We start from the raw sequence: 18,409 nt of genomic DNA on the forward strand, positions 1-18,409 counted from the left end.
TACTGTTCCCCTTCCTGTCCGGCTTGGGAGACAGGTGATGGAGCACCCCTTTTTGTATGCACCTGATTGTCCACGTGATCTCCTGGGAAGAGATGTTTTGGCAGCACTGGGGGCTTCTGTACATTGTTCACCAGAAGCTGTGACAGTGAGTTTCCCCGGAGGAGAAGAAATGGTGTGCTCCTCCCCCTCCAGTGCATGTTGAGTCCTGATACCTCACCTGATGCCCCACCACCCTGTGCAGACATATATTGGGCCCTGCTAGCCGACAGAAACTCTCTGATTGACTTTTACAACATGTGGCAACCATGGATTAGGGCTCTACACCCTTACCTCCCTGTTCTCGATCCTCCCCACTGCACTCTGAATTATGACAGAAATAATGATCTTACGTATCAAGATGAGTTCCAACAGAACCTGTTAGATACAACCTGGGGGATAGGGGTAAGAGATGTTTATATAGCACCAGCAGGAGTAGCAGCCGCAGTAAAAACTAACCCCAGCACAAGAACAATGGTATCGCATGTCAGAAGAAGCTGTTCCATATGTGTCCCTAGCCATAGCTCCAAAACATCAGGCAGCAGAACTTACGGCTGTAGTTTGTGCTCTGCGGTTAGCGGAAGGGAAGGCAGTGAATATTTTCACAGACTCTGCGTATGTGTGCAATGCAATTCACAGAGATATGTCTGGCTGGGTGCAAGCGGGTTTTAAGACTAGTCAGAATAAACCTATGGCTCATGAGGAGTTGATGAAAGAGTTGTTGGAAGCAATACAGTTACCACAGAGGGTAGCTGTGATCAAAGTGAAAGGACACAGTCAGGCCACTGACTTAGAGAGTATAGGAAACGAAGCAGCTGATGCAGCTGCTAAAAAGGCGGCAGGGTATTTACCTACTATGATGGTCATGACCACAGCAGATCTCGGTTCTGAGATAACTGATTTCTCCATTATACAAGCTCAAGAATCTGCCACAGCAGCAGAACGAACCATCTGGGAAGATAAGGGAGCTATAGAACAGTTTGATGGTATATGGTATAACAGAGATCAAATAGTTATGCCCCCTGTTGGATGTCCTCAATATTGACTCAGACTCATGGACTTGACCATAAAAGCCACAAACAGATGTTACGAGATCTCCGCCACTGGTGGATTCCCCGGAAACATGCTACTATAACTGACTTCTTGACTAAGTGTGATGTATGTAGTACATGTAACAGCAGACCTACCATCACTCCTAGGGCAGGAAAACATCCTTCTCCCACTGCCCCGGGACAGGAAATCTTTATTGATTTCACAGATATGGGAGTAAGGGCTGGGGGGAAAAGATTCCTCCTAGTAATTGTGGACGCATTTTCACGTTGGGTTGAGGCCTACCCTACAGGAAAAGAGGACGCAAAATCAGTCATTAAATGTCTGGTGAATGAGTACATTCTGAAACATGGGTTTCCTAAATTGATCAGGTCAGATAATGGTTCACATTTCAAAAATAAAGACCTGCAATCTGTTGAAAAGGCTCTGGGATTACAACACAAATTTGGCACTGTGTATCATCCACAATAACAGGACTCACACCATTTGAGCTTACGTGTGGCCGACCTTTCCCAGGGCCGTCCCAAAACCCCTCTCCCCTTCCTGACCTCGGTTACAGACCATACTATTTGAAGGTTAATGCTCTTGTGTCAGCTCTCTCCTATACAGGTGACAAACCTGTCACCCCTGTCACAGAGGACGTTCCAGGACCTGACCCTGGACCCCCGGAACACCTTTGGTTGAAGGTGTTAAAGAGGAAGTGGTCGGAGCCACGTTGGACAGGCCCACACAAGGTTCTGGCCAGAACTGCAACAGCTGTGCAGCTTGCAGGAAAAGGACTCAACTGGTGGCACCTAACACAGTGCTCCAGCAGCAGGACAGGACCTGAAGCAGAGGAGGCAGCCCCACAAGGAGCCCAGGCTACGTGAAAAGAGGGTCACGTATAATTTTTTATTTTTCATATACTGTATAAACTGTGACTGTGATGAGATACACATAAGGGAAAGAAGGTTACAAGGTCTTGCCTGTATTTACAGTTAAATCAGGCTAACATGGTTGTTTAGGTGGACTCATCTAGGTGGTTTTTGAAAAACATTATATATCACATTGTATTAAAACTTGTTGCTTAGAATAAATGCTAAAATAGATAAAAAGAGGAACCAGGGGTGGGGAGAATCCACCAGAGAGAAGTTTCACTTCCTTTCCCAAACCAGTATAAAATAGGACCACCCAGATAAAAGTTTTTCAGTTGCGCGCAGGAAAACAAACTAGAAGCATCATGCAGTACGGCAAACTGCTAGTAGAGTTTGCTGTAGCATTTGTGTTTACCTCTCTTGTTGATTTGTCATGTATTTTAAATGTTTTCAGCTATAATGTTTTAATATTATATATATCATATATGTTTAATGTTTTCATTTCATATTACTATCTTAATGCAATTCATCATGTATTTTCGTGTTTTCAGTTACCATTTTAGTTATTCATGATAAAAGGAGGGAATGTGAGAGAAAATACCATGACCCTTGTGTAGAATTTGTGTACTCAGATAAATCTGAATAACCTGGGAAAGCACAGACTGTACTAGTTTAGATACATTACTTATCATCTTCGCCTCTGCACTCTGCTAAAACTAGCTAATCACAAGTAACTCTTTTTAACAATAGACAATGCTTTCACTCAGAAGCAGGGTGGAAGGTGTGGGCTACAAGGGGGGGAAGGCTAAACCAAGATTATAAAGAATGATGTAGTGAGGTAGCTCCCCTAATGAATATAAACTAGCTGACCAAATAGCTGCAGGTTTTGAAAACATACCTATAATAAGTGCTCTGATCCCTATCACTCCTAACAAAAATGTTGACCGCATTAACTACATCCACTATAATGTTCTCCGTTTGACTAATCTAACCCGTGATGTAATTGCCGGACTAGCTGAACAAATGGCTCCTACGTCACTGATGGTGATCCAAAATAGAATGGCATTAGATATGCTGCTGGCAGAGAAAGGCGGTGTATGCTCAATGTTCCAAGACTCATGTTGTATTTTCATCCCTAACAATACAGCGCCGGACGGGACTGTAACTAAGGCGCTAGAGGGGATCCGGACGCTGTCTGAATCCATGCACGATGACTCAGGTATCAACAGCCCCATTAACGACTGGTTAGACCGTACCTTTGGGAAATGGAAGTCCATGGTGGTATCTCTATTCTCCTCAATCCTTGCTGTGTGTGCATGCTTAGTATTATGCGGTTGTTGCTGTATTCCATGTATTCGCCACCTCACTGAGCGTGTGATTATTTCTGCTGTGCAACGAAAGCATCCGGATGCACCTCCTTCTTATCAGATGGCCATGTTCCAAGCTGAGAGACAGGGTCTCCTGGAAATGGTGGGGGATAGTGAAGATGTTGATCCTGAAGAGGTTGTGTGATGATGCTTATAATTAATACATCTGTACGTAACATGATGATGCTTATAATTAATACATCTGTACTGTACTGTACTGTATTTGGCACAAACGTCCACCTGGACTCAAGGATGAACTGATTTGATTTTGGTGGTCAAAGGTCACTGCGACCACACGTCCGTCCCATTCTTGTGATATGTCGAGAACGCCTTGAGTTAATTTCTTCAAATTTGGCAGAAACGTGCACTTGGACTGAAGGATGAACTGACTAAATTTTGGCGGTCAAAGGTCAAGGTTACACGCGTTTTTGGTTATAACTCAATTATTCATATCCTAATTATGACAATTTCACACACGTCTAATAAGATATAATTATGAAGCGATGACATTTTGGACAGACATGAATGCAAATTGCAGCTTCACTGGTTGGCGGAGAACTCTTTCACTTTGGAAACAAAAATTTAGCTAGTGGTATTTAGTGCTTGTTTTGGTGTTTTCTGCCTCCTAGCAGTGCTCACTGGCATTATTAGTGTAAAAGTGGTCAATGCACGTGGCTGATATTACTCCAGACCTGTTAGAGCACACCCTGGTTGGCACGTTCAGTGCGTCTGTAACTCGAATTATCAGATCATTTCTGACCTTAATTGGAATGTGGTTTTGTACATTTATAGCCACACCTCCCCATGCTAATTTCTGTCATGTCTAAATATACTATAACCAGGTATGGCTACTTCAGAGACATTAAGCAAAATATCCAAATGTGTTGCTTTAGACTACAGATGTTAAGGTGTGCAATCCTTACACCTTTCTTAGATAAACCCAGAGACATTGTTCAAAGATTCACATCAAAAACATGGTCTGACTCGAGTTAAACACCAAGCCGGTCCGTTCAGTTCGCCAGGGTTCGCCCCCTGAGCTATTTAGTCAGCTTGTCATTCCTTTGTCATATCTGCCTTCTTGTGGTAGAGCGGATTGATTGTCTGTCTTTGAAGCATGGAAGTTTAACCACAATTTGGAGTTTTGATCTTCTTTTCAGAGGTTTTCCCTCCTTCCACAAGTAAGTTGTTTCTCCTCGATTGATTCTTCATGTAGTGAAGTTTGGACATAATCCCACTGAGTTCCTCCCGCGACCCATTTGCACCTGAAAACCTCTCGTTCTAGTAGTTCAGGTGGATTTAATTAATACATTATTGTGTATTTTATATACAGTATTTGCTTCTCGTGAAATAAGTAAATCATATACTGTAGTTGTAGTCTCTAATACAGAAATTAATTAATTCAAGGTTCATCTCTGTTGTCATACAATACAGGATTGCACTATGAAATGCAGTTGTAGTTCTGTAGTTGTTCAAATGCCAAAAATTAATGTATCACTTATAATCAACCTCTTAAATAAGCAACCTCATAGGAAGGGTAGTTGGAATAACAAAAAAATAAAATCTAAATGCTTTTTTAGAAGATGATTTTATAAATTAATTTCAGTTTGCCCTCATTAATTTACAAAATAAGACACAATAATAAAACAAAATTAGCAATTGGCGTGTTTAAGAAAATCATAATTATTGTTGGTTGTGTGTGTATATACACATATACATATATATATGAACTTTGAACTTTTTTTAATCACACTCAAATTGAATAAAAAATAAAAATTAAATAAATATATATATATATATACTGTATATATATATATATATATATATATGAACTATTAACTTTTTTTAATCACACTCAAATTGAAAAAAGAAAATTAAATAAAAAAATGTATATGAACTATGAACTTTTTTAATCACATTCAAATTGAAAATATATATATATATATATGTATATATGAACTATGAACTTTTTTTAATCACACTCAAATTGAATAAAAAATAAAAATTAAATAAATATATATATATATATACTGTATATATATATATATATATGAACTATTAACTTTTTTTAATCACACTCAAATTGAAAAAAGAAAATTAAATAAAAAAATGTATATGAACTATGAACTTTTTTAATCACATTCAAATTGAAAATATATATATATATATATATATATATATGAACTATGAACTTTTTTTAATCACACTCAAATTGAATAAAAAATAAAAATTAAATAAATATATATATATATATACTGTATATATATATATATATATATGAACTATTAACTTTTTTTAATCACACTCAAATTGAAAAAAGAAAATTAAATAAAAAAATGTATATGAACTATGAACTTTTTTAATCACATTCAAATTGAAAATATATATATATATATATATATATATATGAACTATGAACTTTTTTTAATCACACTCAAATTAAACAAAAAAATATATATAAAAAAATATATGAACTATGAACTTTTTTTAATCACACTCAAATTGAAAATAAATAAATAAATAAATATATGTATATATTTTTTTCAATTTGATATATATATAAAATTGTAAAAAAAAACATATATATATATCAATATATATCATATTATATTTATTTTATTTTTATTTTTTTCAATTTGATTGAAAACAGTTCATAGTCAGGTGGCACAAGGCGCGCGTGCTCTGCCCATTTGCCATACTGCGTGCGCGCGGTCGTTGCCATGACGCTGAGCGTAAACCGGCAGACAGCCGTTGAACACAGACAGACGGAGGAGATGATGATGGACCTGGAGCCGACAAACTGAGCTGAAATGACACACTTTCACCTGAAAACCTCTCGTCCCAGTAGTTCAGGTGGATTCAGTTAACATATCTGTACAGTCTGACGCAGTTTGAGGTGCTGCTGGTTCGAGTTGTGTTGTGTTTTCGTCGTGTTTTTGGACACAGGTGGTGGTATGATGAAGGCTCCCAGCAGCGAGGTCGGAGTGTTTGTCCGGATCAGACCAACGGCTGACTTCTCCCAACACATCATTGAATGTCTGCCTGACGGACAGGTGAATATACCCTATTAATACCACTAGCAGCTACACAATTACATCACAATACGTAAACCTGTCGGAAATAAAAGTGTTGGTAACTTCCAGTTGATTTTATTGTGTTAAGACTTTTGTTTTTCATTGTTTGAGGTTAAATCTTCAGGGTCTGTAACCTGTGTCTCTGTAGCTCCTCTCCAGTGGCTCCCTGTGGATATATATAAAAAGATTAGTGGAAATGAATCACTTTTTTTGTTTATATTTTCATTTTTATTTATTAAAACTAATGCAGTCTGATACAACAACACTGCCATTAATCCTGCCTTCATGAATATTGTGGCAGCTGCCAATTCTCTGGTGTTTGCTGTTGTTTCCTTTTCCCTGGTGTTTTTTGGTTGAGTTGCTGAGTGATTAGAGGGTTATTCAGTTCACCTGTTGCGCAGGGTGTGGGGACTGGCTCTTAAATGATAGTTGAGAGCAGCTTGGTGCATTCCCCTCTTGGCCAATCAGGGTGTAACGACGCCCTTTCTGTAGGGCTTAAAAGAGGAGGGAAACTGCACACCCAGTGTCATTCTGATCTCTCCTTCACTCAATGCAACATGTGTTATCAGCTTTACCAGAAACTCTGGTCTGTTTTGGGCCCTTTTGGGATTCTGTGATCTTTGTGTTTTGTTTGTTGAGAGTGTTGACTCTCCTAGTTGGGGAAACAAGTTAAGTGCCAACCAATTGGGTTACCTGCACTGGGACGTTTAGGTACTATTTGTGCAACAGCTGGCTTGCCTTACAATAGCCTAACGCCTGCAGGCTGTATTTTTGTATTCTATTCATTTGTTGATTTTCAATGAAACCCTTTATACCCATTTCTTTGTATTTCTATTGTTTGTTAATATAGAGGCATTTGTTCATTATTGAAGAGGCATTTGTTCATTATTATTATTAAGAAGGCATTTTATTTTATATTATTATGTGGATGGGAACTGTTTTTCAGTCTTAAAGTCTGGGGAACTCAGTACCGCCTCAGTACCGGGACACGTAACACAAAGCATAATCTTTCAATAAAGAGATTTAGTTTTGTGTCCCATCTTCTGATATCTATTTAGCAAGTGTATTTGAGTGTATATTTCTGAAATGTGTATTTGGAGTGTGGCTTGACTATTAGTCCAAATAATTACTAGTGATTTTAATTTATTTACAGCACTGATGTTGGTTTTTCCTTTAATTTATCACCTATCTTTGTATTAATATCCCATCTCACTGTTCACTGTTAACTTTCAACTTATTTATACAAGTGTTCAAACTGCATTACATCCATATGCATAATGGATACGCCAAATATTGGCATCTTTGCCAGATTTACCTGTTTTATCTTATCTCCTAATATAATTGAACATATCTCATGAATTAAGGTGGAGGCAGTGTATACCGTTTCAGCTATCTGAATACAAATTGCATCGCATTTCAGTACAATATTTTAGTCCTGGATCCTAACACAGCACAGTGGACATCTTGTGGCATAATTTCAATTAATGCATTCATTTTTGTGCTTGAAAATAATTCCTGTGTTTGGTAGTGTACACTCAAAGCTTCTTTTTGTGTCTTGTCCTCCAGACAGTGAACATCTATCACAGGAAAGACTCCAGGAAGCCTCAAGACTCGAAAAATCAGCTGAGCTCCTGGTCATTCCGGTTGGAAGGCGTCCTGCAGGATGTATCCCAGGAGGAGTTGTACGCCAGAGTGTGCCGACCGGTGGTACTGGGAGCACTGGATGGCTATAATGGTAGATCTGTTTGTCTACGTAAAACTAACAGTGTGTAGTCAAGTATTAATACCAGATAAGCATACCCAAATTAATGTAAACACACTTAAACTTTGTTGTTTTTCTGATTTTCTTGTGACTCTAAAGCAACTAAAAGGGCCCAAATTCCCCTGATTATATTGCTTGACGTGTCAGGTTTTGGAGATTTGCGTGATTTATCTTCCAAGAAATTAGTGTATATTCTATAGTGTCTTGTGTTTTTCAGGTACTGTGATGTGTTTTGGGCAGACAGGTGCAGGAAAGACCTACACCATGACAGGATCCACAGAATCGTACAAGCAGAGAGGCGTCATTCCTCGGGCCCTTCAGGAGGTAACTTGCATCATGTGAAATTTTTTTTTATCCCTGAAACACTCTGAAAGATCCATTGTGTAGAATTTAAGGGGATCTATCGGCAGAAATGGAATATCATATTAATAAGTATGTTTTCTATAGTGTATAATCACGTGGAAATAAGTATCATTGTGTTTTCATTACCTTAGAATGAGCTGTTTATATCTTCATAGGGAGCGGGTCCTCTTCACAAGAGTCCACTATGTTGCACTGCCATTTCTACGGTAGCCCAGAACGGACAAACACTGTCTCTAGATAGGTCATTCACGTTTTCATGTCAGCCACTGTAGTTCTCCTACATGCTTGGCACACGGGAGAAGTTTCAGTTGGTTGCAATCTGCAACACTTCCCCGTTAGATGCCACCAAATTCTACACACTGCACCTTTTAAGTAAATATGTTTTCTTAAATCTCTAACATGGTATTCAGGTGTTTCAGGAGGTTGAGAAAAGGACTGAGCACGCGTTCTCTGTGCACCTGTCCTACCTGGAGGTCTACAATGACACCCTGGTGGACCTGCTGTCATCGCTGCGAAGCTCGTCACACCCGTCTCCTCGCGGCATGGTGGTGACAGAGGAGCCCGGCAGAGGGGTGTTCATCAAAGGTCTGTCTCTTCACCCTGTCCACAGTGAGGAGGAGGCTCTCAACCTGCTGTTTGAGGTGTGTGGTCTGATTTTACAGCCGTAAAAACATGTCCTATTTGAAGGAGTAATTCATCTAAAAATTGAAATTAAGTCATTTTCAAGTTTATATGACCAGCAAGCACGAAATTAAAATGTTTTAATGCTTCAGATGGTTCAAAAGGTTCAGTATCATCTTTTAATTTCTATATAGTTCCCACTGAGAGCCCCCTGCTCCAATTGCAGGTCACACTTGTTTTATCACAATTGAACCTTGATATAGCTGTTCTTTCTTTACTCAGGGTGAGTTGAATCGCATTATTGGAGCTCATGCCTTGAACAGGAACTCCTCCAGGTCCCACTGTATCTTCACTGTGCATATAGAGGTACGAGTCCAAATACCTTTAATGTGTTTTTTTTGTACTGTACTGTTGTGTTGGTGCTCAAACCTCACGTGACTTTTCCTGCGTACTGTCTTGATCGCAGTCTCGTTCACGGACCCTGTCTGATGCCAAGTACGTCACCTCCAAGCTGAATCTGGTGGATTTGGCTGGGTCAGAGAGGGTCAGAAAGACTGGGGTGAGTTTGAGATTGTCTTACTTCACACATACACAGATTTATGTTGAAAAGCCATGAAAAAGTTTCTTTTGCATAATATGTGACCTTTAACACTCAGACCCTTTGAATAAGGTCCAGTTGGGATGTTAGAATTACCCTTTCTATTTCAAATGTGCTCGGTTATATTAATACAAGGTCTTGGCTTTTTGATCCTCCAGTCAAAGTGAAAAAAGAATATGCCTTTCTCTATGATTTGTCATGTAAGTTTTTAATTTCCCCTCTTCATTTCACCTTCCTATTCTTCCAGTCAGAGGGCCAGATGTTCAAGGAAGCCATGTACATCAACAAGTCGTTGTCTTTCCTGGAGCAGGCCATCCTGGCCCTGGCAGACCGCCGCAGAGACCACGTTCCCTTCAGACAGACTAAACTCACTCATGCCCTCAAAGACTCACTGGGTGAGACTGCCAGGACCTTGGTTTTTAACAATGCAGATAGCTGATATTTGATAGTTTTAAATGGTCATATTCTTTGTAGTAATACTGTGCTTGTAAAACTTACTGTATTTATAGGAGGGAACTGCAACACTGTGCTTGTGGCCAACATCTACGGTGAGGCTGCACAGATTGAAGAAACAGTAAGGAGTGGAATATATGATATAAAACAGAAACCAGTCTCTTTCTTACAGCACGTGGTCACATTTCAGCTATGCATGATAATTAATATTCCTTTGCAGCTCTCTACTCTGCGTTTTGCCAGCAGAATGAAGTGTGTCCGGACAAACCCTGCTGTTAATGAACATGTGGATCCAGCGGTGAGTTCACACAATGACACAAAACTACTCATACATGGGTAGAAATATGTATTTACAGTCTGCATTGTGCTGTACTCTCTATGCCAGTCATCAGAAAACCGAGTGATCTCATGAAATGTACTGTTGTCATTAGACTCAGATCAAGAAACTTAAGAAGGATGTACAGATGCTGAAAGAGGAACTGTCCATCTACAATACATTGGTGAGTAGAGCAATAATAATAATAATAATAATAATAATAATCTTTATCGTCCACAAATGTGGAACTTTGCCTTTGGCTTCACAGGTTGGTTAAACACATCATAGTAACTCACAATACATAGCACAACATGCACAGTACAGAAAATGATAACTGACATGTCCCAGTGCAAATGGTGTTTATGAATTTAGTAAAATTATTGCATTTGGTATGAAAAACTTTTTGTGAATGTTCTTGGTTGCTGCCATGGATCTATAGCGTCTTCCTTTTTAGCTGGTTTATATTAGAAGTTGAATGCCTATCATTCACCCTCCACCAGGTGAACCGTCAGAGCACCCCGTACGAGACGTTGTCTGAAGCCCAGCTGGCTGAGATCCACAGCGAGGTTCAGAGGTACCTAGAGGGGAGCCTGGAGGAAATCAGCGTGAGAACATAACAAAGAACACAGCTATTAATACTTCCTCTACCATACCAAATTTTGGCTTGGAATTGTCCTTTGAAGGCTTTAAATTTCTATCTCCATGACATCTAATTACAGATCATAAGTATCAGACAGGTCCAAGCCGTGTTCGCCCAGTTCAAGCTTGCTGTTCAGTGAGTATCATCTACCTTTTGAAATCAGATACTTTATTTGTTAATGGATAGTGATTCAGCTTGTTTATGTATGTATGTATGTGAGCAGGAAACAGAAGCAGAAGGTGACGGCTCAGCTATGCCAGACCTACAACTTGGTTGAGAAAAACCGAAGTGCTAACACAGCTGCTATCAAGGTCATTCAACATCTCGTGGAAATCAGTAGTTGTAATACTATTTGTCTACTGTACCACTGACAGCCTGTTTAGTGAACAATTCATTGTGAGCTTTGTAAACTCTTTTAGGAGTGGGATAGCAGCATTGACGATGCTGGCAGCTTTGAGGTGTCTGATCAATCCCTGAAAAACACCGAGCCCCCGAATTTGACCAAAGCCAAAACTAAAAAGTCTAGGGACAAACAGAGGTAAGTGAACGGTGAACATTTTATTAGCTACAAGTTGTGGCCGTACAGCTAACTGACAATGCAACATTATACTTGTTATTTACATCCCCCAAAAGCATTATTGGAGCTGTAGTTCAAAATTTGAGCATGATTAACTTCCAAATAAAAGTAAGACAAATCAAAATAATAATAATAGGTGTGACAAAATCATCAATATAAACCCTTTTAATGTTGCACTATGAATATTCTTTTACATTAATGAGGCTCCAGTTTTAAATCAATATGTAATTGGGCCCACATCTGCCTGATTTATGTACTGATTGAAGCCTACAGGACTGGACTAAGTTAAATGCACTAGTTTAGTTTTCCTAATGGCACACTCAATGTGATTATCCAAGAGACAGCAAGAGACAGGTAGAAGGGAGTCCAGTTCCAAGGAAGCGTTTGGAAAGCAAAGCAAAGCTGAATCCTGTCCAGATGCCTGGGAGGGAACAGGAGTCACAAGAACCAGACAGAGAGAGCCAGAGCACACAGGAGTCCCAACCGCCTGGCAATGAACCCTTCCCCTCTGAGTATGTGTATGATATTAATGTAGTTTTATCTATTAAACGGCTCAAATATCATTAGTAATCTTATAAATGGACTGTGCACAGTGTTGTTTTATACCATTTCCCCTGAAAAGTTTGCTGTCTCTGCCCAGCTCTCCTCCAACCAAAGCAGAAGCCTTTGAGGATTTTAAAGTGGGACAAGGCAGCAAGATCAACCACATCCTTAAGGAGAACAAGTCTGTGCTCTTGGAACGCCGCAGTCTTCTTCGACAGCTAACCGAGGAGGTCAACGCTGTCAAGAGAGAGATCGACTGCACCACGGCCACCATACAGCAGCACAAAGAGACGAGAAGAGGCCAAGGTACTTTCAATTTTTATATCATTAAGAAAATACTTAGATGCTTTGATTTGTGCTGCTACCAATGGAACTTTCCTAATGTGTAGTATTCTATGTTCCAGAAGAAGTATAATATCATACTATCTATTAGGGCTGTTTTTTAATTTTTTTTTCAACATACTATACTATGACATTTTTTTCGACATACCATACTATGACCTTTTGAAAACTTTTTCGACATACTACACTATGACGATTTTTTCGACATCCTATACTATATCTTTTTTTCTTGAAAAAAGTCACAGTATAGCATGTTGAAATAAGTCATAGTATAGTATGTCGAAAAGAGGTAAAAAAAGTTATAGTGTAGTATGTCGAAAAGAAGTAATTGTATAACATGTCAAAAAAAAGACAGTATAGCCTGCCGAAAAAAAAGTCATAGTAAAGTATGTCGAAAAAAAGTTGAAAAAAGTCATAGTATAGTATGTTGAAAAAAAGAGTAAAAAAAAGTCATACTATAGTATGTCGAAAAAAAGAATAAAAAAGTCATAGTATAGTATGTTGAAAAAAAGAGTTAAAAAAAAGTCATAGTATAGCATGTCGTAAAAAAAAGTCATACCATAGTATGTCGAAAAGAGGTAAAAAAAGTCATAGTATAGTATGTCGAAAAAAACATCATTACATAGTATTTTGAAAAAATAATCAAAAGAAAGTCATAGTATAGTATGTCGAAGATTTAAAAAGAAAAAAATCATAGTATAGTATGTTGGAAAAAGTCATACTATAGGATGTCGAAAAAAGAATAAAAAAAGTCTTAGTATAGTATTGTAGTACCCTATTAAATAAAAATATTTTAAAAATTGAATACGTATTATGACTTATTTAGAATTAAAATGTATAATGAAGGTTTTTGTGGTTGAGCAGTGCCTGTCTGCACAGTGTCACTTTGTATTGATGGTTCTGCCAAAAGATCTGAGATTTAAGAGGTTAAAACTATCTTTCCTTTTTTATGTTTTTATATTAAGGTCAGTATTTGGTTATTGAGGAGGAGCCAATGCTGCAGGAGCCAGATGCCACTTCATTGATACAGCTCAGAGAGCTGAAGGCCCTGTACCGGCAGAGATACGAGGTGCTGCGTGACATCAAGGCAGAGGTCAACTACTGTCAACACCTTGTGGATCAGTGCAGGGTGCGCCTGCTCTCTGGTCAGTTCAACTAATATCTTCTATCTTCCCTAACACAGCTTAGAGTTATCATAGCTGGAATCATTGGTGCCTTGAGAAGCTCAGAAAACTGTTCATGTGTGTCCCAGAATTTGAGAACTGGTATGAGAAGTCTGTCCTGGTACCTGAGGAGGAGCTGGACAAGACCCTTGAACAAGTGAGTCAGATAAAGAAACCTTCACACAAAGTAAAGAAATAACAGGTGCATGATTCATTTAAACAAGTCCGATCAGCCTGCAGGCTATGGGGAGGAAGTCATTTTAGTTTAACATGTATTGGAAAAGTTTTAACTAAATGTTGATAAAGTGTAATCTGCTTCCTTGCTGAACTCAGGCGGAGGATAACCAGCGAACTTTGGAGCAGTATTTGAATGGGCGTCTTCCTGACAGCTCCAGCTCCGAGTCCTTCTACAACGCCCGCTACAGAACGCTGAAAAGGGTGGGTGTCCCATTCTGTTTTACATCTAATGAACGGCTGCTTATTTCATCGAATGACATGAAGTGAATGGTGGTAAATGTCTGTATTTATAAATTGGTCATGTCACCTCACCAATCACTTATCTATTATCAGGAAAACCATAGTTAAGTAGGGATTAGGATTGGCTGATTGACTGAGTGCATCGCCGGCTGTTTTTTTGGCAATGGTCATTTTATTTTGCTTATTTAATGGTCTGCCTCCGAAGAACGAGAACCACTCACACGTACAGGCTTATTTTCATATTTAACTTGGTGAAATAAGGGTTTATTTTGACCAGGGCTGTCAGAGTTAACGTGATAATAACGCAATAATAAAAGACTTTTGATTTTTCTGTCTCTACAGAGGAAAAGCAGGTTGATGTCCTTTACTCCAGTGCAGAGGAACACATCTGGACAGAGAAGACTTCCTCCAATTCTACCTTTTAGATAAGTGAGTTTTATGCACAAACTAAAGTTGGTGAACTACAGCGTCCAGATGTGCTAAATGTGGCGAAGTGCAATTTTCCTTTTTAGTCATTAACTTCACTATAACTTTTCACTTCTCTTGGGTATTTTTCTACATTTAATCTGTTCATTGTAGATTGTACATTTATTGAGCACAAAAGACACTACACGATGAATCCGCTTCTTAAATGAAAAGTAAAATTTATTATTCCTGAACCACAAAATAGACTTCTTTGGTTGTACAAATTCACTAGTTACAGTCTTGTATGAGCTCTAACCCTTGACCCTAGGACTTCTGACCCTTTCCCTCCAAACTATTTGCAAGTAAAAGACCCCCAAATAGAACTCAAGACAAAAGAATAAACACAACAACTTGAAACACTGCATTAATAATGTAGTGAAACCCATCTGAAAAAAAGATTTACCTACTGTAAGTTTAAAAAAAAAAAGGAGATATCAGCCATTGCAAATGTAATCAAACAAACTGAATTTCAGTCAGTGAGAGCAACATGGAAAGCTATCATTAGAAGAACCTACATTAAATTAACACAAATGCTACGATGCTGTGATTCTGCAAAAAAATACCCATCAGATACATAAACTGACAGTATGTCAAGCAGTGAACTGAAAGACGACAATGTCTTGAGAGGGATTTCTAATTGGTTCTGCCTCTCGCAGTTCTCCCATTAACAAACCAATATACATGCAGAGAGCATCCCCATCCCAAGCCTGTCCAAACCCAGATGCGTCAGCAGTCCAGACACTCGCTTGGTCTTGGTCAAGACTGGCTCAGTTTCAAACCCAAAGTTTGCTTTCCTTTCAGTATTTGTACATTATTCACACAATAATAAATGATTTTTCAGTGGCGTCAGATTTAAATTAACCATAGACAGAAAAATAAAACACCTGCTACCTTCACGTCACTCTGGAATACCTCCAAACAATTCAAGGATAGAAAAAAAAAGAAGTAATACCCTAAATAGGGCAGAGTGAGTACCGTTTATTAATAAATGATACTAAAAATGCAAACTCCAAACTTAAATATTTGATATTGTGATCCGTTAATCTGTAAAACTGGCTGCTCACCGCTGCTGCCTCCAGTGTAGTCATGTTCTCTACAAGGGGAATGTAACACAGTCAATCACAGGTAGGACCCATTACGGTGTTGTGACACTGATGTGCAACAGCTATACTTTTAGTTGGTGAATTCATAAGTGTATATAAAGTAGATTAAGTGATATAAAGTGATATGAAATTCATTAGTTGAAAGCTTTGACGAAGTAACCCACATAATTATCTTTCAAATTTGTTTAAAGGAACAGTGTATATCATTTCAGGGGATCTATTTGCAGAAATTGAATATAATATTAATAATTATTTTTTCTTTAGTGTATAATCACCTGAAAATAAGAATCTGTGCGTTTCTAGTTACTTTAGAATGAGGCGTTTATATCTACATACGGAGCAGGTCCTCTCCACGGAGCTACCATGTTTCTATAGTAGCCCAGAACGGACAAACCATACACTGGCTCTAGAGGGGGATATTCGCGTTTTTACGTTTTCGCATCACCCACCGTAGTTCTCCTACATCTGCAACTTCACCACTAGATGCCGCCAGATCCTACACACTTGCCCTTTAAAGATAAATTCTGACGAGCATCAGTCATGCTCTTTGTGCCCAAAAGGACCGGAGGGGTTAAAACAGTGTAAAATAGAAGGCCTTCAATTTGAATAAAACGCTAAAAACAATAAATTACTTAAGATATACGTTCTTAAAAAGCTGACTCGTGGCAGTGCAAAAAAGATATGTACTTTTATTTTGTTTTAAAAGCTCTCCAAAATTTTGGACTGTGAAGGTAGCAGGATGTTCCCTCCTTAATCAATATATACACTCCTGTCCGCCCAAGTCTCACAAAAAACCCTGACATTTTACAATCTATTCACTGAAAGCCTAAAAATATCATTCAAGAAGTTAGTATAGCTATGACCCATTTCTTTTCTCTTCCAGTATGTTTTTTTTTTTTTTTTTTAAAAACAGCAAAATCATCGGAGGTGCGAAAAATAAAAAACTAAAAACTTCGGCCACCTCCTTTTTAAAATAGATCAGCTTCTACTTGGTAAACCGAGTGTACAACAACAAAAAGAGAATGGTCTGTAAGTAGCAATCCTAGCTAACCACACGAGCTCGTTCTTGCCCGCGAGGGACTGTTGAGCGACTTGCCGGCTCATCCGCAGACTGTTCAGGCAAGACTGGCACGCAAGATATAAGTGAGTGTGCACATGTGGTGACTATCAGCGTCGTAGTCTCTGCAGTGGTTATATATGGGAGAGTAAATCTCGCTCTACTGACACTGTGTGTAGTGTTTAGTGACTGTTCTGTCCACCTCCTGTTTCTTCTCTCAGTGTGAGGTGTTACGTGGGCACGGCGGTTTCCAGGCTGCGGCGGCCCTGCCTCAGTTTGCGCTTGTTGCTGTACAGGGCCATCTCCTCCAGGGCTGAGGTGGCAGGCAGCGCGGTGGGTACCTCGGCCTCAGGGCTCGCAGCGGGCACTAGACAACAAAAAAACAAACACACAGAACAACTTTAGTCAAGCTGCTGCAGTTTAGCTTCTTTTTACATGACAGTCACTCCACAACGGCAGCTGTGGAGAGGAGGAAAGATGAGCATTTGACTGATGGCGAAAGTAGATGGATCCCTTAAACCTGCGAGAGAAGCCCCACATTCACAGCAGCAGCTGGAAACAAGCAAACGTTTTTAGCAGAAAACTAAAGCAACCGGTGACTGCATGTTTAAAGGTGCTACATTTGAGATTGGGAGCATTTCTATTGCCTCTCAACATAGCGACAGCTAACAGCGCTAATAGTGTTTACCTGGGGCTGGGTTCTACCTTTTCAAAACGGCGGTTTCATTTGTAATCGCCGCATGAGAGCAGTGTAAAGCTAGATAGTGGGGCACGCTCACATGCAGTAAAAGCACAGAGAGAGAGCGACTTCATTCTCTACTCAGGTAGACATTACGCCTCTATATCCTCACATAAAAAATAGTTGTTTTCTGCTATAATAATGCTCTGGATATTTAATTTAGCACCTTTAAAGTAACTTCAAGAACTAATTTGCAATCCCTTTTGTTAAATTATTTTTTCACTCAGTGTGTTTACATGCACTTAAAGGTGCTTTATTCGATACACAGAGCATTAATATAGCAGCAAACACCTGTTGTCTATGTAAAGATGTAGAGCTGTGTATACGCTTAATTGGGTTATTGGCATTTTAAGTAACGCATGTGCACGATAAAGACTTCAGACAGAGAATGTATCGCTATGCAGCAGAGCAGGTGGTTGAAAGGAGATAATTACATTTAGCAATGCATCTCTGTTTAAAATAATTCCATCCAAAGTAAGCGTAAAACTGCAACCAACACAAAATAGCCTCTAGAAGTGCTGCACCATCAAATTCAGACACTTTTGCACTAAAAGGAAAAGCTAGACGCTCACTAAAAAGCCTTTCTTCAAATTGTTTTCGTGCGTGCATGTAAACATACTGACTGACACAAACATGATTATTAAATTACTTAGAGCACCCTGTAATCACTAGTTTCAGTGACCCCCAAACTATCCCTTTAAACAAATTCATGCTCAGTTTGGATCACGGTTAGTGTGATATCGTTAGTTTAGACACAGCAAATCTCTTCCACTTTGGTCTCAACATCAGGTGCTGCTTCCTACAGTATGTAG

At 39.0% G+C, this 18,409-nt stretch overlaps 2 protein-coding genes across 23 annotated transcripts in view; one reads left to right on the plus strand and one right to left on the minus strand.

Annotated features, from left to right (window-relative positions):
• The first annotated feature begins 5,999 nt into the window (after positions 1-5,999).
• On the plus strand, positions 6,000-14,702 carry kif9 (kinesin family member 9). Of its 5 annotated transcripts, none has more exons than XR_005204930.1 (21): positions 6,000-6,157; positions 6,251-6,357; positions 7,945-8,113; positions 8,358-8,464; positions 8,914-9,144; positions 9,407-9,490; positions 9,591-9,683; positions 9,970-10,117; positions 10,232-10,296; positions 10,396-10,473; positions 10,607-10,675; positions 10,992-11,096; positions 11,211-11,266; positions 11,355-11,442; positions 11,551-11,669; positions 12,053-12,220; positions 12,349-12,557; positions 13,559-13,686; positions 13,777-13,913; positions 14,090-14,194; positions 14,576-14,702. XR_005204930.1 is itself a non-coding variant. In XM_037756678.1 (21 exons), the coding sequence occupies exons 1-21, from the start codon at positions 6,115-6,117 to the stop codon at positions 14,660-14,662; spliced, it is 2,379 nt and encodes a 792-aa protein (XP_037612606.1). In that variant the 5' UTR covers positions 6,001-6,114; the 3' UTR covers positions 14,663-14,702. The 5 variants fall into 5 exon arrangements, 3 of the variants coding, with proteins under 3 accessions (XP_037612606.1, XP_037612607.1, XP_037612608.1); XR_005204931.1 differs by having other exon boundaries at positions 13,559-13,662; XM_037756678.1 differs by having other exon boundaries at positions 6,001-6,157; positions 13,559-13,738; positions 13,846-13,913.
• Positions 14,703-14,852: 150 nt separating this feature from the next.
• The window catches only part of scrib (scribble planar cell polarity protein), a 79,293-nt gene continuing 75,736 nt past the window's right edge, over positions 14,853-18,409 (minus strand). For 16 of the 18 annotated variants that reach the window (XM_037756656.1, XM_037756658.1, XM_037756659.1 and 13 more), the window contains one exon: positions 14,853-17,225. In XM_037756656.1, the coding sequence (XP_037612584.1) occupies positions 17,089-17,225 (137 nt within the window). In that variant the 3' untranslated portion in view covers positions 14,853-17,088. The remainder of the gene's footprint in view (positions 17,226-18,409) is intronic. The other 2 variants (XM_037756666.1, XM_037756663.1) reach the window with 1 other exon arrangement.

Source organism: Sebastes umbrosus, chromosome 21, assembly GCF_015220745.1.
Source record: "Sebastes umbrosus isolate fSebUmb1 chromosome 21, fSebUmb1.pri, whole genome shotgun sequence".
NCBI lineage: Eukaryota > Metazoa > Chordata > Actinopteri > Perciformes > Sebastidae > Sebastes > Sebastes umbrosus.